General features: G+C 39.4%; 3 protein-coding genes and 1 long non-coding RNA gene across 4 annotated transcripts; 2 read left to right on the top strand and 2 right to left on the bottom strand.

The window, feature by feature from the left end:
* Positions 1–57: 57 nt before the first annotated feature.
* On the top strand, positions 58–4,867 carry mettl17 (methyltransferase like 17). Its single transcript, XM_057057686.1, has 14 exons — positions 58–350; positions 760–895; positions 973–1,122; positions 1,212–1,299; positions 1,815–1,896; positions 2,029–2,102; positions 2,173–2,267; positions 2,356–2,426; positions 2,690–2,797; positions 2,966–3,034; positions 3,189–3,239; positions 3,313–3,405; positions 3,480–3,676; positions 4,648–4,867. Exons 1-14 carry the CDS (start codon positions 282–284, stop codon positions 4,739–4,741), a joined length of 1,377 nt encoding a protein of 458 aa, XP_056913666.1. The 5' UTR covers positions 58–281; the 3' UTR covers positions 4,742–4,867.
* On the bottom strand, positions 4,393–10,711 carry sdr39u1 (short chain dehydrogenase/reductase family 39U, member 1). The gene is made up of 6 exons (XM_057057699.1): positions 10,514–10,711; positions 9,629–9,735; positions 9,363–9,445; positions 8,893–9,014; positions 8,615–8,767; positions 4,393–7,779 (listed from the first exon to the last, which is right to left on the bottom strand). Exons 1-6 carry the CDS (start codon positions 10,527–10,529, stop codon positions 7,352–7,354), a joined length of 909 nt encoding a protein of 302 aa, XP_056913679.1. The 5' UTR covers positions 10,530–10,711; the 3' UTR covers positions 4,393–7,351.
* Positions 10,712–11,181: 470 nt separating this feature from the next.
* Positions 11,182–12,362, top strand: LOC130539380 (uncharacterized). Its single transcript, XR_008954098.1, has 3 exons — positions 11,182–11,438; positions 12,045–12,084; positions 12,203–12,362. It is a non-coding gene; the product is annotated as an uncharacterized LOC130539380 (long non-coding RNA).
* A 2,222-nt stretch (positions 12,363–14,584) lies between these two features.
* Positions 14,585–20,715, bottom strand: ltb4r2b (leukotriene B4 receptor 2b). Its single transcript, XM_057057698.1, has 5 exons — positions 19,521–20,715; positions 17,547–18,138; positions 15,460–15,660; positions 15,295–15,338; positions 14,585–15,077 (listed from the first exon to the last, which is right to left on the bottom strand). Exons 1-5 carry the CDS (start codon positions 19,562–19,564, stop codon positions 14,807–14,809), a joined length of 1,152 nt encoding a protein of 383 aa, XP_056913678.1. The 5' UTR covers positions 19,565–20,715; the 3' UTR covers positions 14,585–14,806.
* Between the last annotated feature and the right edge of the window lie 2,638 nt (positions 20,716–23,353).

Here is a 23,353-nt window from a genome sequence, read left to right as displayed (position 1 = left end):
TATTTGCATTTTATTTCTGGGCGAAAGCAATTCACGGGAAAATAATGAATTAGACCAAAAAGACCGTGCCCCTGCATTATTAGCAAAGTGAATGCCCTGGCGTATGTACTAACAAGGTGGAACAAAACTTCGGGACCGATGGTTCCTCATTAGGTGATGATCGGATTTTTTTCCGTTGAAGGACTAAGGGTACGAAAATGCTTACGCTATTGTCGCCGAGGAGTGGGTATTAGTAAAACCTAAAATTAAAGAAAATAAGCCTCAGCACATACGCCAAAGACATGGCTGCAGTGAGTTATGTCGCCAGTGTCGTTTGTCGTAAGGCTGCTGTTGTGAGGACGACATGTAAAGTGAGTGTAATTTCTTTGCTAAATAGGTCGAAAATGTGGAAAACACATTTCCACAGCTGAGAAATGGAAAATAAAATACAGATTTTGCTTTAATTGCAATTTTCAGAATTAGTATTAGTTGCTCTTGATTGCATTGTATTTTTTTCTACTCGTAGTAAAAAGTAAAAATGCTCATGTTATTGGAGTATATCTATATAATTTTTTTAAAAACTTAAATTTTCTTAAATGTCTTAGAATAAAAACTGTTGACTGCAAATGGAGTGCTAAATTGAGCAGAAATTCAATGCAGTCTCTTCAATATATGCAATATTCGTATAATAGTGATTTATATACAGTATATTTTCTAGAATTGTTTGTCTAATTGGGGTAAAATAGACCGTAAAGTCGTTACATGTTTTTTAATTAATAGGGAATCAGTACAGCTGCACAGCCTCATATAGATTTCCTAAAAGGAGAAGTGCACCGGAAGCACCCAGGTGTGTCTAAGTTGAAAACCTTGCGTCTTCCTGAAACGCTACAGACACACGCATGCCAAATTCTTCACAGTAAGTCATTTTGAATTCTAATGCAGCTTTTGCTGGTCCTGACATTTTGTTAATGCAGTATATTTTCAATCTTTTAGAAGCTCAGGTGGCTCGACTAACTGACCGTGCCAATCTCCTCAAAAACTTCCTCTGGAGCAGAAAGCGAGCATTTGAGAATGTGACCTTGCAGAAAAAAGCTATGAGCTTAGAGAAAGAGCTGAGGGAGAGAGCAATTAAAAAGGGATATGGTGAGTGGATTTACAAGTCAAAAAGTAACAGCAGCTGTAAAATTACATGATATACCTGCGATTATAGAGCTTGTTTATTATTTTTGCAGGTTTAGATGAACAATTGCTTGAAGAGCAAATCAGGAAAAAAGTGTTGTTTGAGCTAAGAAGAACCACATATCGTTGGACTCCCCTGAAGTATGACTTTTATCTCCCATGTCACAGTATATATCAGGAATACAAGCCTGTTATTTTATTTTATTTTTTTAAATAAACGCTGTTTATGCCCAGTTAACACATCTCCCAACCATTTCTTTAGTTGCACATCATTTGTTACCATTAGCATCTGTTACACTGCCATGCAAAAATTTGAGCACTTAAAATGTTCTCCAAAAGACATAAAGTTACAGATGACACATTCTCTTTATAACTTACACAGAATAACAGGCCAACTAAGGTATGATGACTTGGTCAAAGTTATTAGAGAGCCCAAATCTCAGGAGGTTCCCATTTTCTTGGCAGGGGGCTGCTTTCTCCTTTTTGTGTTTAACTTAATGCTTTTTGGAGATTATTTTATCTTCAAATTTCTCAACTGTTCACATTAATGGAATTTTTCATGGTAATGGATTCATCATAATGTTCAGCTTGGGATGTAAAATGGGGGGTCTGCTTCATTATAAGATACTGATTATTTTGTGCTCTCTGTGTATCAGGTATGATGAAGAGCTGGGTCTGGTGTACATGGCAGCTCGGCTTGCTGGTTGTTACGCAGCAGTTAGGAGAGCTGTAAATGAGGTGCCTGCAACAAAAAAATCATTAATATTCGTAGTTTCACTCACACAACAGCACCTCATTTGAAGAGTCTAAGAGCTTCTTTATTTAAATTTATATACTCACTATAACAAACCTTTTCCTTTTCTATCTTAGATAAAGAAAAGGGACCCTTTGTTTGCTCCCCAGACTCTCCTAGATTTTGGTTCTGGTCTGGGAACAGTTGTCTGGTGAGTCAAACATTATACATCTGGTTAGTGTGTAGACTTTGCTGGTACTATCCCTACTACTCTCCTACAGGGCTGCACACTCATGCTGGAGTGAGTCTTTAAAGGAGATGGTGTGTGTGGACAGCTCTGGGCCAATGAACATCCTAGCAGAGAAACTTCTGAAAGGTACTGTTACAGGCATTTCTAAAACAACTTAATACTTCCAAAAACTTTTTTGAAGTCCATTCCTGATCTTTTGTGTCTTGATGAAAAGGAATTGAAGAAAGAGGGGAGCCATGCATAAAGCAAGTCTATTTCAGACAGTTCCTCCCTGTCTCTCCTAAGGTAAAGCATGATTTTAATGTAATTTGATAAGAAAAAAAAATGTTGTTCTTCATTTTTCTTTATCTTGGACCTCATGCCTTTGAAACCACACTGGGTGGGCATCAGCTAGTATGCCAAAAATAACAGCAGAACCCAAAAGTAGACAAGAATCGGTCAGGCAAATCGAAAAAAACAGAGCAGTCTGTGGTCTCCAAATGTCAAACCATTCTTAATTTTAGCAACCTGATTTTTTTTTTTTTACATTTGACTTTATGTTCCTGCAGGTGCAGTTTGACTTGGTGACTGCTGCCTTCACCCTGTCAGAACTTCCTGGTGTGAAGGATCGTGAGGATGCTGTGCTGACTCTGTGGAGGAAGACAAACTCATACCTTGTGTGTGTGTGTGTGTGTGTGTGTGTGTGTGTGTGTGTGTGTGTGTGTGTGGTGTGTGTGTGTGTGTGTGGTGTGTGTGTGTGTGTGTGCTTGGAGATATTAATTGGTTTGTAATCTCTCCTACTATCTGAAGCTTCTATATTAGTATTTCATGTTTTCTGAATTTAGGTGTTGGTGGAAAATGGCACCAAAGAAGGCCATCAAATACTAATGGAAGCCAGAGAAACTTTATTAAAGGTATAAACAATTGATGAAGAGCGATCTAGCAAAAATATATTAAAAATATATAATATTTAGAAAAGAGCATAATCATTCATTCAACTTTATTAACTTTCAATATGTGTGTGTAAATGATGTGATGCAATTATTAAAAGCAGTTGTTTGTCTTTAGACACAGGACAAGATTGTTTATGACATCAGGCCAGCATCAGTGTTTGCTCCAGTAGGTGGAACCTCCTGATTTTCGTCCTGTGTGCCAAAGCTCTAGTAATTTTCTCATGTTTATACTTTTACAGTGTCCTCATGAAATAATGTGCCCTAAACTAGTACTGGGGTCTGTTATGCCCTGCAACTTCCAGCAGATGCACCATCCTCTTGCTCTGGCTGGTGTAAGACCAAACTCTGCAACATTGTCTGTGAAACCCTCAGCAGCTCAAGCCCTGACATACTCTTTCCTTTCCAGCACAATATGCCCCAGACGGAGAAGTTCAGCTACCTGATTCTGACTCGAAAAGAGCCAACAGATGTTGATACAGAAGGTGTAAGCTGGTCCCGGTTGGTGGCACCAGTACAGCGCAGAGCAAGACATGTTCACTGTCGACTGTGCAGCCCAGATGGACACTTGCAGCACATTGTGCTGACAGCAAAAAAACACGGCAGGTAAAGTCTTCATTGTGACATGCCAAGTTCTAAAATGTTGGTTTTTGTGCTGTAGACATACAGTATACAAGCCTTTGGCTTGCCTAAACGTAACCCTGACCCTATTTCTGCCAGATTTAGTGTAGGCTAACTACATTTGTTGCTTTACAGACTTGATTGTAGGTTATAGATAAGGTACAACTCCTATTACCGAATGTTGAGACTGACTGGGTTTGCTGCTGTTTGGGGATGTTCTGCCACCTAAATGCACCTTATAGCTTTTCACTGGTTTACTTTTACAATTTAGAGGCTATTCTCCTAATTTTATTTACTTTCTTTGAAAAAACACCCACATCATAATACCTCAACCTTCCGGGTTTGACTGTAGCCAGTGTTCTTGATTCTAAAAACTCCCTCTTGACGCGACACCACTTATAAGGGGAAATGACCCGGATTTTTTTTTTTCATCTGACCACAGAACCTTCGACATCAAACCAATCATGATCCATTTTCCATTTTCTCTTAACAGCAAACGACTTGGTCTTTGAACTATTGCTATTGCTTTAAAATACCTTCCCCTTCTTGTTTAAACCATTGATGTTTTAAGGTCAATAATATTGGATTTAAATAGTTCACTTTTAGTCCTGAGACTGATGGATCAACCAGGCTTTATTTACTGGAACTTACTGGTGATATACAGTATATGATCAATAGACAAGACCAATAATTCCAAAAGATCACAGTGACATCCAGATATTTAATTGAAAAGGAAATACTGAAACCTAGGAAACACTTTCAGACAACAGTGCCATGTTGTACCCAAACTTTAGTTTGTCTTTTTTCATGCAAAACCGTCAATAAATGAGCCTGCTGAACACTCAGCATGTTGCGGGCTTGTCATGACGCGTTAATTATTTGCATTATAAGATGTGACTTTGTGTTTGCTTTTTCAAATCCTGACTGGATGTCATTTTTGTTCTTTCTCATTTCAGAGATGTGTACCGATGTGCACGCAGCAGTGACTGGGGAGACCGGGTGCCAATCATTCCAAAAGACGACAGTGACATCCAGACAGATTCAGAGTGATACATTTAAAAGAAGGCTGAAAACAAGAACGTACTTTAAAATTATGGGCACTTTTAAAGTGCCTGTATTATTGAAAATGTGACTGCTGGATACTGGAAATTTAATAAAAGATTTCTTGTAATCAAACTTATATGATTGCAGTCACTACATGGTTGACTACTACTATCATAATATGAACTACCGTACTTTTACTGGGTACATTTAATTACCATTATATTAATTTTTCTAAATATTTGAAATTTCTAATCAAAACATAAGTACATAACATAACACTCCTCAGCCTCCCTGGTAAGTTCTATTCAGGGGTACTGGAGAGGAGGGTCCGCCGGATAGTCGAACCTCGGATTCAGGAGGAGCAATGTGGTTTTCGTCCTGGGCGTGAACAGTGGACCAGCTCTACACCCTCAGCAGGGTCTTCGAGGGTGCATGGGAGTTAGCCCAACCAGTCCACATGTGTTTTGTGGACTTGGAGAAGGCATTCGACCGTGTCCCTCGGGGGGTCCTGTGGGGGGTCCTCTGAGAGTATGGGGTGTCGGGCCCACTGATACGGGCCGTCCGTTCCCTGTACGATCGGTGTCACAGTTTGGTCCACATTGCTGGCGTTAAGTCAAACTCGTTTCTGGTGAGGAACACCTGGGGATCCCCCCGAATGAGCTGAAGAAGTAGCTGGGGAGAGGGAAGTCTGGGCTTCTCTTCTTCCCGTGATCTGACCCCGGATAAGCGGTAGAGGATGGATGGATGGAAAACATAAGTAGTCCAGTTATTCAGAGAAAGTGGAATTTAAAACATAGTATTGCAGCATATAGTTGTTTAAGTCTATTTCAATAAAGTCAAACAGTGCTGTTGATAATTTGGCAGTATTACCATATGGTCAAGATTGCTTGTGCGTTCCAAATCAACAAGGTGCATGTTGGGCCATCAGTTCATTTGCATTGTTCGTTCAGGTATCTCACCTCTTCCTCGTCACCACCAGAGATTCTCTACTTACTTGAGCCTCTGGAACCTTGATTTCCAAATGAAATGCAAAATATACTTTCATGTGAAAAAAGGACTTTGGACCACTGAGCAACAGTCCAGTACCTTTTGTCCTCATCCAGGTAAAAAACACCTAATGTTGTCTCTTCTGACTTCAGCTGTAGTCCTGTGAATCTCTTTCATGTTCTTAAATTGGGCTTTGTCTCACTATTATCTTGACAAGTGTCCAGGCAGCAGTCTCTCTCGTCATTGTTTTGCCAACCGAACGAGACTGAGAGACTGTTTCAAGGCTCAGGAAAGCTTTGCGTGTGTTTTTGGGTTAATTAGCTGGTTGGAGGATAGCAATTGAAATGGAATTTTATTGTGAAATGTAAATTGAGTGCAAAAGGAGAAAATTGAAATGGAATTTTATTGTGAAATGTAAATTGAGTGCAAAAGGAAGGGTTGAAATGGAAATTTAGGAGAGCAGATGAAGTCCGTTTGCCACCTCATGCATTTGTAAGAAACAAAGGTTCAAAGGAGACCGGCGTCAAACAACTGAGGGGGGGACATTCTCAGTCATTCAACTTCTTGCGCCAGCCGGAACACATGCTGTGAAGGCACCAAACACCTGTGGTGCATGCAGCGTGCACCTACTGTGTTGACGTCCTGTGTCCTGTGCATGCAGCACACACATGCTGTGAAGACGTCCTGTGTCCGCGCCTCAGAGGCGGGCCTTCGGCTATATAAGATCAGAACTGTAAACACTTAATAGAGATCTCTCCGCATGCTTCTGTGTGTGTATCCTGACCGACTGACTGGAATAAAACCATCTCCTACGCAGTTACTTAGATTCATTGTTTACTTCTCAAAACGGCTAAAAATTCCACGACACACCCCACTCTCCCTCTCCTCTCCCTTCCTCTCCTCTTTCCCCTCCTCCTCCTTCTCCTCTCCTCTACCTCCCCTTCACTCTACTTCTCCTCTCCTCTACCCCTCTCCTTTCCTCTCCTCTCCTCTACCCCTCTCCTTTCCTCTCCTCTCCTACCTATTCTATCCTCTACCTGTCCTCCCCCTTCTCCTCTCTCTTTACCCAGCCGGCCATCAGCAGGAGGGTCCCCCTACATGAGCCTGGTCCTGCTCAAGGTTTCTTCCTGTTAAAGGGGAGTTTTTCCTTGCCACTGTTGCTTGTCTGGGGTCAGGCCCTGGGATTCTGGAAAGCGCCTTGAAACAATTTTGATTGTATAAGACACTATATAAATAAAGATTGATTTGATTTGATTCAAAAGGCAGGATTTTTATAATACTCTTATTATAATCTGTCCTTTTAAAAGACAGAGTGCCTTAGATTTTTTTGTAACTATTAATCAATTTCAGCCTGAAATTCTTTCTTAAAACTTGTGAAAAGAAACTTCTGCATTAAATATTAATTTGGGCAAAGTAAAGAACAAAATAATAGTCAGCTAAACACTAAGTGCAAAAAAAATCAAGTTCTGATTTTTGATACATTTTCCATTTGAGTCAACTGCATTACGATTCTGTGTATGTTTCAAAGTGGTTGAAGATTTTTTTTAAAAACACATTCTCCTAGAGCACTGGTACTGGTGGGCTTGACATTCGAGTACAGTACTACATGACAGTAAAATTAAATATCTGTTAATCCCCTACAATTTCGATAAGGGCTGAGGTCAAGTCTGGGTATTTGTAGTGATATCCGGACTCTTGTGTCCTCTTTGGTATGACTTTCTGGCCCTGTGTGAGGACCATGGCCCGCTCAGAGCCCATTAGAGCTTTAACAAAGAAGCCAGGCACAGGGAGAATGGTTGGTCTCCTCATTATTCTGCCCAGCTCTTTGGTGAACTCATAATTGGTGTTCAGTACAGGCGCTACTCCATTAAAAACTTGTGGAGAGGAGGAGGCAACGTCTCCAGGGTGTTCAAGGGCGTGGGCAATAATTCCTGCTAGATCTGAGATGTGGATCCAGGGAAATGGTTGGCGTCCTGAGCCCAAAGTTCCACCAAGGCCAAGCCAGAAAGGCAGCAGCATTTGCTTCATGGCACCACCATCACGGCCGAGAACTACACCTGGTGGCAAGAAATTTAGCATATTTAGCAGCCAGAGTCAAGGTTATTACATATTCCGCTCTGTGGCCTGTGAGAACGTTATTTTATTCCTTTCAGCCTTGGATATTTCTTGCAGTTTCTAAAAAATTAATCCAAATCACAAAAAAGAGCGTGCAAAATAGGGTAAAATCATGTAAACAAACTAAAGTAAATAAAAATAACACACATAACCGATTTAAGTGCATATGAATATTGCAAATTACAATTGGGGCGGAGCTCAAGCTTTTTTCAACTTGCGGAGGAACCTGAGGTGAACTTGAGGTGTTGGCTTTCTTGGCCAGTGATGTGGAGTTAATGAGCAAGGTGAGTGATTCTGTGATGCTGTCAACCTTGTGGAACTCCTGTTGTCATATTATCTGTGTTTTCCTGATTGCAAAAGGCAGGGTTCAGCCCCAGCTGAATGATCTTTAGAATGAGCCAGAGGGGCATGATTCGATTGAATGATGAAACTGAAATCTATAAACAGCATTCGCGCACTGTGTTCAGATGTGTTTTCTTCTTAAAGAAGTTCTGCCAATGTTGATCCAAACTTACAACTGTGTGTATGCTTCAAGAGAGGTAGGTACAAGGATGTACAAAAACTGTGTATGCCAATTCATCTTTTCAGCTTGTGAAATTAAAGCTATTTACAAGATTTACAAATAAAAATCTGGGTGACTTAGTATGACATTGTTTTACACAGACAACTTTTTCACATTTCTTAAAATATCAAATTCTTTGATACACAACATCTCCTTTTCTGACTTAACTGGTAATGTTTGTTCAATGTACCATAAAATCCATTGTTTGGACATACCAGGTCTGATGATGAACTGTCTGGTGGTTTTTGCCATATTCTCTTGAAGAAGTGCAGAAGCCTCCCACTCTTTCACAAGTTTTGAGAGAAGATCAAATGGTGTCCATTTGCTGTCTTCTGAATACTCAGCTGTCAGACTGGGCTTGTAACAAGCTGATCCACAATAACACAGAGAGGTCTCACTTTATCATCTTTAAGTTTGTGTTATTTGATGCTGCAGCTACAGTTACAGCTACATCAGAGAGCCTGTGTTATTATTATGCGTAACTACTACATACCTACACCTGTTACCAGGACCCAGGAGCAAGGTGGACTGGGAGACCCTGCAATAGCTTGAGCCAGACTTTTTGTAGTATTGATGCGACTGGAAAATAAATCCTTTTTGTAGCCTTCATTCCACCTAAGACCAAAAATAAGACGAGAAATCGGTTCTTTAATATATTTGATAGTTCTGCATCTTCACTTTTGTTGTATTCAGAATTTGTTATTTGGGCAATAAAATGTCAGAAAATGGAAAGATGTCAAAAATGACATCCTCAAATAGCTAGTTTAATCCACAAGCCAAAAATATTCCCCAAGAGAGCCAAATGGTGTTTTAATTTACACACAGCCTCTCCAAACAAGTTTCTAATCAGTTACTTAATAGGGATCAGTGAAAATCTTAAAAATCAGGCAGGACTTTCTAGTGTTATTTAAAGTAGTTGCAACTATCTAATGGACTTAGACAAAGGCTTTATTTAACACTTGCCATCTCAGTGGGTTCATCAGATTTTCTCCTGCCAAGTTGATGACCCCCTCACAATGTGGAAGGCCGTTCAACTCCAACTCATCCTAAACAGAGAAGTTGTTGAAAAAGGTTTAGGTATTCATAAATTGCTCATTATTTGGAGGAAAAGCAAAGAAAAAGTGATTCCGGAATTATAATAACAATAAATGTAATGAAATAAATGAAGAGGTCTCACTGTGAATGAATTAAAAATTCCCAAAGCTGAGGAATCAACCTCTTCATCATACCCATGTTATTTTCCCTGGACCAGGCTGTCGAGATATCACAGTCACCTCATGGCCTTTGTTTTTCAGTAAGCACATCAGCTCTCTGCCTACAAATCCTGATCCCCCTCCTGTAAGTAAGAAAAACACCAGACACAAATGTACACAAAAACAGCAGAATTACATATTGCATATTACATATTGAGTGTGACAGCTACCCGTACAAACAAGACAAGTGCAAAACATATTTTGCCCATATTTCACAAGATTAAATTAAGTGTAAAGACAAATAAGACTGCCGGACTAAATTGGAGGCAAAAACACAAATATCACAATGGCCTTGATTTGGTTAGAGTGGTTAACTCTCACTAAAGGCCTCTCATTTCTAAATTAAAGTTTTGTAATTTAGTACATGCTCCCGAATTATTTTTCTTAACAATGACTAAAAGTGGTCTTTAAACTGGAATATGCCCTTTGAGCTGTTCCTACTAAAGAAAAAAAAATAAAAAATTAAAGATTTACTTTATTCGATCCCACTGAGGGAAAATTGGACGTTTGCAGCAGCTCAAAAGCTTAAACATAGGATTTAAGTTTTTAATTCATATGAACAATCACGTTGAAGGGGAAAAAAAATCAGAATTTGCCTGTCGCCTGTCAGCTTAATCTATGTGGGTCACATGCTTACAAAACGAAGGTGCGTTACTTTTGCAAACATCGCTGTGCCACAACAATTATAGAAATGCTTTGAGCATTAACAAAGCTATCCCGCTTTAAACGCAGTTTTCTGGAAGAAACTTTCAAACGTTTACTGATTCAACTAATTACGAATTCACATGCTATAGCTATTGCAGTTGATATATATTTCTGGTTAACATTTATGAACAAATTGGATTGCATAACTCAAAATACCTATTAAAAACCTCATCGTGTCTTGTTAGTATCGAGCCTTAGATTAGTCTGTCACAACAATATCGTCGTTCTAGCAGCGCCGCGACGAGTCTAGTTAACCCCTGAAGTGACAGGCAGCCATTTAACCGAGCAACCAGGGCTGCTGTAATTATTGTTCCGTAGGACGACCTTGTCGACTTCTTCTTCTGGCGTTAACAGTTAACTTCTTCCTTCCTATTATTTATGGCGGGTGGCACTCTAAGTGAAATACCGCCCCCGTCTAGACTGGAGTGCGGAACAAAATATTCTACGTACTAAAATCTACTAGGTTTGTTTGGTTTTTTAAATTACACACTAAACTAAAGAACAAAATGAAATAAAGAAAAAAATCAATTGTGACTGATTTTATTTAGAAGGTTAAATGACGGTTAATGTCTAACTATTGTCTCATCATATAGTTGATCATCATACTAGCAATCTGTTTTTTTTTAAAATGTGCTAAATACACTGAAATTGCTGGGGTTTCTTTAAATTTACTTTTTTGTAAGGCTCTATTATCTATGGCCCTATTATAGCCAATACAATTGTCAGCAATTTTCTTTTTCTGGGTTTTCCTTTCAAAGTAAAAACAGTTACATAATATTGCATAATTCACATTTTGTGCTAATTCACAATATTGTGAGATGACGAAAAAACAGTTGTATTTAAATAATTATTTTTGGGTTTTATACCGCATACATAGTTTTTTAGGACTGACAAACAACCCGGAAACCACACGATTGGTGGGTGACGAAAGCAGTGATCACGTGGTTTTAGAAATAAATTAAGCTTCGTTCTCTTCAATTTCCCTTCTTCCTGACTGTGATGGTGTGTTAAATGGTGGTGCACTGAGTTATACACACCAGCGTTCGAACTGATTGTTTGAAGGTATAACCTCGAGTTCTGGGTAAGTAGATAATGTCCATGGTTCACATTAATATGCATGTACTTTCTTCTTCTGGTTGTTTTCTTAACCCTTCTTTGTTAGCTTGTTAATGCCCATCTTGTCGACCTCGTGGTCAGTGGACATGCCCAAAATTATAAAGAGCCGGAGAGCTTTTATTTTTTATTTTTTTTATTTTTTATAAAGGTTGTCTTAATTACTAAACCTAATCAATCGGCGAACCTCGCAAGTTTTATTAGGCAATATTTTTAATCACCTTTAACTTTCGTATATTTCGTGTGGTTTTACATATTTTTGTAATTATACGATTTGACGCCAGAATTCAGTAAGTACTCTAAAAATTGTATCTTTGAAGCTACTATACAATAAAGTGCTGCATCCCCATAGATCATTTGAATTGAAGCTGTGGGTGCACTCTTGGTGGTAATGATGAAACTATATTGGGATTGTTTTTCAGCCAGTGTCAAACCTTAATGATGAGTTGCATGTGTCCGTGTTTCACCTGAAACTCGTGATTATAACTTCACTGCACTGATGGGGTTTGACAAGACACAATTATGAAGAACCTATTATAATGCAATTTACACTAAACAGTGTGCTCCCTTTTAGGAATGGAGAACCTGACAGCATAGAGGCATTGGATTTTGAGGTGTGTATCACTTAACATGGGGACTGACATTGGTTTCATAGCAGTGCTCAATATCGTTTTAGTTTTGTCATTGATGAACTAAATTCCAAATCTTGCGTGTTATCTTTTGTTCTTACAGGTAGCCTATGGATCACAAAGTGGGTTTCAAGCGTATTCACAAAATAAAGCTGCTGGATTTGCAAACTTGACAAGATTTTTAAAATATACACTGTTAAAATGTGTTTCACATGTTTGGTTTTTTTTGTCTGAATATATTAAAGTATTCAGTTTTCATTGTATGGAGTCTTGATTTCACAACTTTTAAATCATAACTGAAAATGAGGGTGCTTAATGGTAAGACACTGAAGTTTTTCATATTGGAATATATATATGTTTTGTATGATCAACATACAATATTGTATTTTATTTATATATATTTATGTATGTGTGTGTGTGTGTGTGTGTATACATACATACACACATATGTGTGTGTGTGTGTATGTGTATATATATATGTGTGTGTGTGTGTGTGTATGTATATATATGTATATGTATATATGTATATATATATATATATGTGTGTGTGTGTGTGTATGAGTATTTGGCCCCCTTGAACCTTGCAACCTTTTGCCACATTTCAGGCTTCAAACATAAAGATATAAAATTTAAATTTTTTGTCAAGAAACAAGTGGGACACAATCGTTAAGTGGAACGAAATTTATTGAATAATTTAAACTTTTTTAACAAATAAACTGAAAAGTGGGGCGTGCAATATTATTCGGCCCCTTTACTTTCAGTGCAGCAAACTCACTCCAGAAGTTCAGTGAGGATCTCTGAATGATCCAATGTTGTCCTAAATGACTGATGATAAATAGAATCCACCTGCTCTGTGATAGTCTCAGGGTATCTGTTAAGCGCAGAGAGCATCATGAAGACCAAGGAACACACCAGGCAGGTCCGAGATACTGTTCTGGAGAAGTTTAAAGCCAGATTTGGATACAAAAAGATTTCCCAAGCTTTAAACATCTCAAGGAGCACTGTGCAAGCAATCATATTGAAATGGAAGGAGTATCAGACCACTGCAAATCTACCAAGACCCGGCCGTCCCTCCAAACTTTCATCTCGAACAAGGAGAAAACTGATCAGAGATGCAGCCAAGAGGCCCATGATCACTCTGGATGAACTGCAGCGATCTACAGCTGAGGTGGGAGAGTCTGTCCATAGGACAACAATCAGTCGTCCTTCAACAATCACTGCACAAATCTGGCCTTTATGGAAGAGTGGCAAGAAGAAAGCCATTTCTCAAAGATATCCATAAAAAGTCTCGTTTAAAGTTTGCCACAAGCCACCTGGGAGACACACCAAACATGTGGAAGAAGGTGCTCTGGTCAGATGAAACCAAAATCGAGCTTTTTGGCCACAATGCAAAACGATATGTTTGGCGTAAAAGCAACACAGCTCATCACCCTGAACTCACCATCCCCACTGTCAAACATGGTGGTGGCAGCATCATGGTTTGGGCCTGCTTTTCTTCAGCAGGGACAGGGAAGATGGTTAAAATTGATTGGAAGATGGATGGAGCCAAATACAGGACCATTCTGGAAGAAAACCTGTTGGAGTCTGCACAAGACCTGAGACTGGGACGGAGATTTATCTTCCAACAGGACAATTATCCAAAACATAAAGCCAAATCTACAATGGAATGGTTCACAAATAAACGTATCCAGGTGTTAGAATGGCCAAGTCAAATTCCAGACCTGAATCCAATTGAGAATCTGTGGAAAGAGCTGAAGACTGCTGTTCACAAATGCTCTCCATCCAACCTCACTGAGCTCGAGCTGTTTTGCAAGGAAGAATGGGCAAGAATTTCAGTCTCTCGATGTGCAAAACTGATAGAAACATACCCCAAGCGACTTGCAGCTGTAATTGGAGCAAAAGGTGGCGCTACAAAGTTTTAACGCAAGGGGGCCAAATAATATTGCACGCCCCACTTTTCAGTTTTTTATTTGTTAAAAAAGTTTAAATTATTCAATAAATTTCGTTCCACTTCACGATTGTGTCCCACTTGTTGTTGTTTCTTGACAAAAAATTTAAATTTTATATCTTTATGTTTGAAGCCTGAAATGTGGCGAAAGGTTGCAAGGTTCAAGGGGGCCGAATACTTTCGCAAGGCACTGTATATATACAGTATATATATGTGTGTGTGTTTGTGTGTGTATATATATATATATGTGTATGTCATACAACCTCCATGTTTTAGTTCATCTTAACAAATATTTAAGATGAATGGAACCATGAGCAGTTCAGTTGCAGATGTTGCCTTGAGAGGCAATATACTGTAGTTAGTCAGAATACTCAGATTAAGTCCAACTATATCTTGATATCAGTGGTGCAAAGTTGCTACCCTTTTTTACATATTCAAACAAAGCAATAATTATTAGAGTCAGGAATGGTGTATGAAGGTGTCACACAAACTGATATGTTATAAGAGTTGTTGAATCAATATGAGCAAAAGACGTGGTTCCCAAAGGACCAAATGAAGAATTTCTCAATGCTCGAATGCTACTGACAGTTATAGAATATAAACAATTCAGTTCGACCACTCTTCAGCTACAGTGCACTTACACTGCTGACCTTCAGGCCAGCTTCAACACTATTTACACTACTGACATCCCTTAAGTGGTACTTTTTAAAAAGTTCACTCATAATTCTTGGAAAACATAATTTACAATTACATTTTAATTCACAGATCAACTCCTTTGAGTGAAACAGGAATTGTTGAGCAATTTGACGAGTGAATACTGTTTCCTATATTGTCTTTTCTCATGAGCCGACTCATTTTGTTTCCTGTTTGGTCCAATGACGTTCCCTCAAAGAGTCGAGCCATAAATGCAACGCCGTTCTGTTTGATGTAAGACTTTCCAGCAAAGGTGTACAGGACTGGATTGGCACAGCTACTGGTGAAAGCAAAAGCCGAGGTGACCGCACGGCTGGATTTTGAGATAAGATCCAGTCTGCCAAAACAAAACCAGCATTTTTAATTTTTAACAGATGTCAAAATTTCTGATTATGATGTTCTAAAATGATGGAGAAAAATTACTTCTTCTGATATGAAGTGATTAAAACATATGACTAATTTCACCATCAGAAAAAAGTAAACATGGTAAAATCCTCAGTGTTGAAGATTGTCTTGTGATTTTTGAATGAGAAGGTATTGCAACCCTTTCTTACATTTCTCTTGTGGGTGAATCCTCTGGGTACCACTCAGCTGCCACCTTTCCCCCCCCCCAAAAAAAAAGAAAATGGAATTAATAAACATCTTTCAAAATTTCTTTTTTGTGTGAAAGCAGAATTGGAGATTTCAGAGAAACAAGCCTAGAACAACCCCGTACATACCTGTAACATATTGATAACATGGTATGGTAGCCAGAAAATGCCAAATGTCACCACTATGGCCAAGATGAGTTTCTCACTGTGGACCTTTCTTTGGAACTTGGTCTGCCTCAGGCGTCTCAGGATGAGCACATAGCACATTATAATGACAGCATAAGGAATAATGAATCCTGATACTGTCTCAAAGGTGTACTGAAACCTCACCTGCACAAAGATACAAAACAGGTCCTTTCAAATGCCATAAGAGAAGTATCGCCTGTAATGTTATCACTTTTTCGACTATACAGCACCACCACAGCATATGTGACATGAAAAAAATGAATAGTCAGAGTTTCTCTCTGATTGCCAGTTCACTACAGCAGCTTCAGTTTCTGATTGTTTGCTTTGTAGTTAGTAACTTGCTGTGTTGATGAAAGAGCTTTTGATTGACCTGGACATTACTGGACAATTTATTCATTTTCTGTATTTAAAAATAACAAAAAGTTGTTTTAATTTGTTTCATACAAAGTTAGAAAACAGTTCATTTTATGTTAATATAGAATTTGTCGTATGAGAAACCCACAACAGATGTTCCATGACATGAGTAAAAAGTTTTACTAATGCCACCATCAGTTGCTGCTTGGGTGCTTTCGACTGGGCTACATCCATTTGTAAAAATTCACTTAAGAGGCTATTTTAGTTCTATCTGACTGGTAGAGAGTTATATACTTCTAAGGAAAAAACAATGGTAGGTGGGACTAAGAGTTGAAGATATCATGCATGAGTCCCTGGAACTGCTATGGGGCCATTGTCAATAGTACCTTCTTTTCATCTTAAAAGTTCTCAGAATTGAAGAATCCTCTTGGATAAGAGGCAAAACATCTTCAAATAACTTTGAGGAATTCAAGTTGATATATTTCAAGATGACCCGAATGAAAGAAAACATTTTCCAGCATGTTCTTGACTTGTGGGTCATCTGGGCCGTGCTGACAGGTGTAAATGGCATTGGGAAATCTGGGTTTTGTAGGCCTAAGTTCTTAGTGCCTTAAAATCTTGTGCTTTCCCAGTCTGTCAAGAATGCTTTCTTTGGTTCTTTTAAACCACCGGCCTGCTCTGGTGAAGCTCTGACTACTCGTTTCTTTCAAAGATTGGCCCGTGACCTTGAGGTGTCCCTCTACTGCTGAGTCCTGGCCTGAAGAGTTCCCCAAATCGATCCCATATACTGGTACTGTGCAATCTTTACCACACCTGACTGAATAGACCACATTGCTCTTCTTGTGTTTTGTCTTTTGGGAGGACTCTTTTCTGCCTTAACCTGTTCCTATATTTAAAGTGAACAAGTGGTGTTTGTTGAAAAGTAATGAAATGTAGAGGATGAAAAATTTTGCTCTGTCCAGGTTTTTCTACACAGATTTTATTTCTTTTGCTGGATTTAATTAAAACCCCAGTTTGGATATCCACACATTTTCACAGCATCCCTAGTGTGTTTCTGCTCCGTTAATTGTCCCTCTGTATTTGTGGGTATATCCTGTGCTTGGTGTTTACCCCTATCCTTTAAAGTGGGTGGTGTGGAACAGAGTGGGTGTTTAACTCCGTGTGGGGTTTATGCAAATTTTCAGGTTGAGAGATTGGATTCAGTGTGGACTGCAAAGTCTTAAACTGTTTTCAGTTTGACCTCTTCATGGGAAACTTGCTGTTATGGTCCCCCTGTGATATGATCAGTGAAGGCCCCCATTTCCCTGGTTTTGGTTTTGACCTACCTGTCCCAGGTGAATGTTCAGATTTTGGCCAGAAATTAAGTCATCTTTGTCAGGCAAGAAAAATAGTTTCTAAACAGAGGAGGTGGCATAAGGCTCAAACTCTGCCACACAGTTCTCAGTGCCCCAACACACATCCATACCTGGCTCCATGTGACCTAGATGACTAACTATCCCAATGACTCGCGTATTAAACCTTCAACTCTTAACAATGCCCATACACACACACAACTCTACCAGTCAGAGGGAATTGAAGAAGCCCCTTGGATGATGGGTATTATTAAATATGTACTTCTGAATAAGAAATAAATATAATAAGAAATATGATGAATTAGAAAATAGTGGCCTACTTACATGTTGTGGCAGTGTGTGATTGGGAGCACAGACAAGTCTTATTTTATTTCTGTCATCAATATCCTCTCTTACTTCTCGAAAGGCAGCGGATGGGATAGAAATCATCATCACCAGCACCCACATGCATATGATGGTCCTCTTCATGAATTTACTGGTGACAATAGAAGATATTTTCCTGGGCAACACCAAGACCACCATCCTGTGCATGCTCATCAGTGTGATCAAGAAGATAGAAGCATACATGTTGGAGTTGCACAGATAGAAGAGACCTTTGCACATGATGTCACCAAATAACCATGTCTGGTTGGCTAGATAGACAATGAAGAAGATGGTCAGGGCCATTAAGAGTCCATCAGCACACGCCAAGTTGAGGATGAGAAGGGTGGTTACTGAGCGTTGGCGGATACGTGCCAGGATGCTCCAGACAATGAAAAGGTTGCCAGGGACACCCAGAAGGAAGACCAAGCTGAGGATGAGGGCACCTAAGGTTGTGGAGAAGTCATTGCTCACAACACTCTCTTCCTCAATGTTTGTCTCATTTAAAAGTAAATGAGAAATTTTCAAGTTGTCCGTGCTAGCAGAATGGTTGATCCTGAGGATGACATGGAAATGTTAAAGAATTAAGGCGTCTTAGGTATCTTATTGTCAGACTAAGAATGTTACTAACCTGATTGAAAGAAACACATTAAAAAACTGTATACTTTTACGGTATTATCTATAATGCAATTTTATTTTGTATAATGGATCAAGTTTGTAAAATATCTGCAGTAACACTGCAGCAGAGACTTCATTGGCTTTGAACACGATGACAGTATTTATTTATTTATTACATTAACAATGTTACTAACCAGACTGAAGAACTATTTGGAACTACTCTATACCTTAAAATATTCACAATCTCACAGACATTTGTAAATAATATTCAGCTGGACTCTAGTGAACAATCTTTAATTTATTGTTTTCTTCTGGTTTGATTTCCTGTTTACATTTGTCAAGCCTCTCTATTCTGACATGAAAACAACACACAGCAGTTCATTCATTGAGACTATACTAATATTATGAGCATTTTACTATAAGTGAGAGAGACAAAATTCAATTGATTCAGAGACTTGATGTTTGAGAAACTACATTTTCTATTAAGTATGCATTTCCTGATAAGCCCAAATGGAGCCCTAATATTTGTATTGTGGTCAAACTTGAGTGCTTTATTTTCCCCTGATGGCTATATAATCAAGTGACCCTGTAAACAATGTGGCCAGATTTACTTCACTACAGAAGCAACATGTCATGTCTAAGAAAGATATTGATGCTGTCATGGTCAATCATGGACAATTTTTCTCATGGGTGATTTCTAAAATCGAAAGTCAAATACTTCTTTTTTCCCATTTAAACACTTAAAAAATCTTCTAAGAAAATGATATTTTCAGTTACTGTTATATGGTTTAGTCCAAACTTTAGCAAGATGTAATTTGTCATTAACAATTTCAACCAGAAAAACAACAAAACACAGTATGAGTTAAAAATGCAGTCTCACTAACAACTGTACTAACATGGGCTGAAGTCAAGATATCTGATGTTTATGATGAACAAGATATAATTCTGTAATGTTTTATCTTTAAACTTTAAGAACTTTAAGACTTAAAGACTAAATTCCATTACGTACTGCAGCACATGGAAAATAACAAATTTCCATAGCACACCCTGATCATTAATAGAACCATAAAGGCATCAGTGTACAAAAGTAATGATAAAACATTTTGTAAAATAGATTTGTCACTTGGAGAGAAGCATAAAAATAGGAATTAGAATTGTGTGCTTGCTGCTCAACATAGATGTCATATTTAATATACTGGTAACTTTACTACAGCAGGAATTTAAACTTACATTATAAGATTTAACAATGGCTGGCAATCATAACGAAGGCTTAAGATAAATATTAGGACTTTATGAATAGCTCAAAAAAAGAAAATTTACCTTTTCAGGATGTGATGTTTCTCCATGGCGTGTGTCATATTCATTTTTCTTGCTGCCGTCTCACTCTCACTCTACAGACCATAATAAACCGAGGAACATTCTGTCACACAGGCTCTAACATGCTGTGCTTAAGAGGGTGTGTCCTGCAATCCCCCCCATTCCCAAAACAGAGTCTATTAATGTTAAACAAAGTACCCTGTTAAGTTGGGATCTATTCAAATTGTGCAGTTTGACATACGACACAATACAACACTATTTGCAACCATATATTTTTATTAGACGAATGTATTATTCCCTACCAATGTAAGCGTCACACCGAAAAATTCCATTTTATATATCCTGGGGCCCTTGTTACAGCATACGTCAATTGTTGAGTAATTTCAAGGAACGGTAGATGACTAGGTGATTCAAATTCTTGCACAAGCTCCATGTAAAGGATGAAGAGTGTACAAGCGGCAACTTGCAGAACGCACTCATACACACTCACACACCTAGCACCATACCGATTACAATTGCATGCCTAAATCAAAGTTACAGCAACCTTTTGCTCCAGCATATGTGATATGTTTGTTTGGAAATTTAGGATAATGATCTCAAATATTAATATTGCACACTGGAAATACTGATTAGCCTGACAATATTAATATTGGTCTCCAAATTCACAAGAGTACTGAAAAGTGTGAATTGGGTTTCACATAGGACAAAGTCCATTATCATCATTCCGCATGATGTGGTTCTGTGCTAGGAACATTGCTGATTGATGAATTTAACTCCTGTTGGAAGGAACAACCTCTAATACATGATAATGACATGTGGAAACATCACATTTTAGGTGCTGCAGCCACTGAAGTGTTTTGGTCATCAACACCTCTGTTTGTAGTCTTCTCTAAGTGGAAAAAACACTGCTTTTCACACATTTTAGTGATCCAAACACATCCTCTGCACTGCAGTTTTTGGCTTTCTCTGAGAGCGAAAAACACTGTTTTATCATAAATTCTGAGATATGAACACAATTATTTGATTTCAGGGGCAAATCAGATAACTTTAACCATGGCAAAAAATGCTGACAAACTAAACCCATTGTGTCATCTAATTAATGTATTTCCATAATTTATGTCTATTCTCTTCTACCTGTCCCCCCCTTCACCTCCATCTCTGCCCAGTAGGCCATCAGCAGGAAGGTCCCCCTACATGAGCCTGGTCCTGCTCAAGGTTTCTTTCTGTTAAAGGGTAGTTTTTCCTACCATTGTTGCTTGTTGGGGGTCAGGCCCTGGGATTCCCCAGAGACAATTTTGATCGTAACAGTTGCTATATAAATAAAAATGAACTGAATTGAATTGCCAGACATTCCTGTCTCATGGTCCTCTTAAGGAGCAATACCCTGGCCTTGAGCACCTACAGTAGGTCTGGCAACAATGTGCCTCCTTAAGCACCGCTTATTGGCATTGCTGGGCTTGGGATTCCTCTTCTGTCTGGTGGGGCGTGTCCTCCAACTCCACCTGCATCCTATCCAGAGAGGCATCACCCCAATAACCCTAAACTCCCTCTCATCTTTTAAAATTAAGATTAAAATTGCTTGCTTGTTTGTTTGTTTGTTTGTCATCAGGGTCCCCTGTTATGAGACTGTTCCTGCTCAAGGTCTCCTCCTGTTCAAATCAATCTTTATTTATATAGCGTCTTTTACAATCAAAATTGTTTCAAGACACTTTCCAGAGTCCCAGGGCCTAACCCCGGACAAGCAACAGTGGCAAGGAAAAACTCCCCTTTAACAGGAAGAAACCTTGAGCAGGACCAGGCTCATGTAGGGGGACCCTCCTGCTGATGGCCGGCTGGGTAGAGAGAGAGGAGAGGTGAGGAGAGGAGAGGAGAGGAGAGGAGAGGAGAGGAGAGGAGAGGAGAGGAGAGGGAGAAGGAGAGGGAGAAGGAGAAGGAAAAGGAGAGGGAGAGGGAGAGGAGAGGAGAGGAGAGGAGAGGAGAGGAGAGGAGAGGAGAGGAGAGGATGGGCACAGAGCACAGAAACACATACAAAAATACACTATTTATACAGTGGGTCAGCGGGGCCGGAGGTCATCATGCAGCTACCTGTCAATGAATACAGAAGGGGGGGGGATGGAGAAGCAGAAAAACTACACAAGAATTAGGATAACTAGTCTGCTTGATGGGGCGGCACGGTGGTGTGGTGGTTAGCACTGTTGCCTCACAGCAAGAAGGCCCCGGGTTCGATCCCCGGTTGGCACTGAGGCTGGGGACTTTCTGTGTGGAGTTTGCATGTTCTCCCTGTGCCTGCGTGGGTTCTCTCCGGGTACTCCGGCTTCCTCCCACAGTCCAAAGACATGCATGATTGGGGATTAGGCTTATTGGAAACTCTAAATTGCCCGTAGGTGTGAGTGTGAGAGTGAATGGTTGTCTGTCTATATGTGTTAGCCCTGCGATTGACTGGCGTCCAGTCCAGGGTGTACCCTGCCTCCGCCCATTGTGCTGGGATAGGCTCCAGCCCCCCCGCGACCCTCAGTGGAGGAACAAGCGGTAGAAAATGAGTGAGTGAGAGAGTGAGTGAGTCTGCTTGATGAGGAGGAGGAAAGGAGAGGAGAGGAGAGGAAACCATGACCCAATGGGGTGACAAAGGCCTGTCAGGTGATCATGTTTCCGGACCCCGGCAGCCTTGGCCTATCACAACATAACTAAGATGTTAACCTAATGATTAGACGACCACATAAGTATGATAATTTGTCTGTCTATAATAGTAACTGGAACTACAGAATTAGTAACAATAAGCTTTTTCAAAGAGGTAGGTTTTAAGCCTAATCTTAAAAGTAGTGATGTAGTAATGTGATCTCTTTTGTCAATACCTGTCAGAACTCTGGCTGCAGCATTTTGGATCAGCTGGAGGCTTCTTAAAAGGTTGTTTGAACACCCTGATAATAAAGAATTACAATAGTCCCGCCTGGAAGTAACAAATGCATGGACTAACTTTTCAGCATCATGTCGCGTCAGTAGCTTCCTGATCTTTGTGATGTTTCTCAAGTGAAAAAAGGCACTTCTAGAGACTGTTTTAATGTGTGAGTTGAAGGAGAGGTTTTGATCAAAAGTTACTCCAAGATTCCTCACACAGAGACTAGATGTTAATGAGATACCATCTAGAGTGATCATATGATCTAATCTATCCCTGAGAGGTTCAGGACCAAACACCATGACCTCAGTTTATCCTGAGTTAAGGAGGAGGAAATTTGAAGACATCCAGGACTTTATGTCTTTAAGACAGGTCTGAAGCTTCACTAACTTCTCTGTCTCCTCTGGTTTCATGGATAAATAAAGCTGAGTGTCATCAGCATAACAATGAAAATTTATCCCATGCTGCCGAATAATGTTCCCTAAGGGAAGCATGTACAATGTGAAGAGGATTGGTCCAAGTACAGAACATTGAGGAACTCCATGGCTAACCCTACTGTATGAGGAGGGAACACCATGGACATGAGCAAACTGGTATCTATCAGATAAATATGATCTAAACCAGTCTAGTGCTGTCCCTTTAATCCCAATCACATGTTCCAGTCTATGTAACAGGATGCTGTGATCAACTGTATCAAAAGCAGCACTGAGGTCCAGCAGAACCAGCATAGAGACCAGTCCATGATCTGAAGCTATAAGAAGATCATTAGTAACTTTAAGAAGTGCTGTTTTTTTGCTGTGATGAGCTCTAAAGCCTGACTGAAAAATCTCAAACAGGCTGTTTCTCTGCAGGTGCTACAGTAACTGAGTCACCACAACCTTCTCAAGAATTTTAGAGATAAAAGGAAGGTTGGATATCGGCCTGTAATTTGCTAACACATCGG

The sequence above is a fragment of the Takifugu flavidus genome, chromosome 15, assembly GCF_003711565.1.
Source record: "Takifugu flavidus isolate HTHZ2018 chromosome 15, ASM371156v2, whole genome shotgun sequence".
In the NCBI taxonomy this organism is placed as follows: Eukaryota; Metazoa; Chordata; class Actinopteri; order Tetraodontiformes; family Tetraodontidae; genus Takifugu; species Takifugu flavidus.
This window is presented reverse-complemented; position numbering and strand designations above follow the sequence as displayed.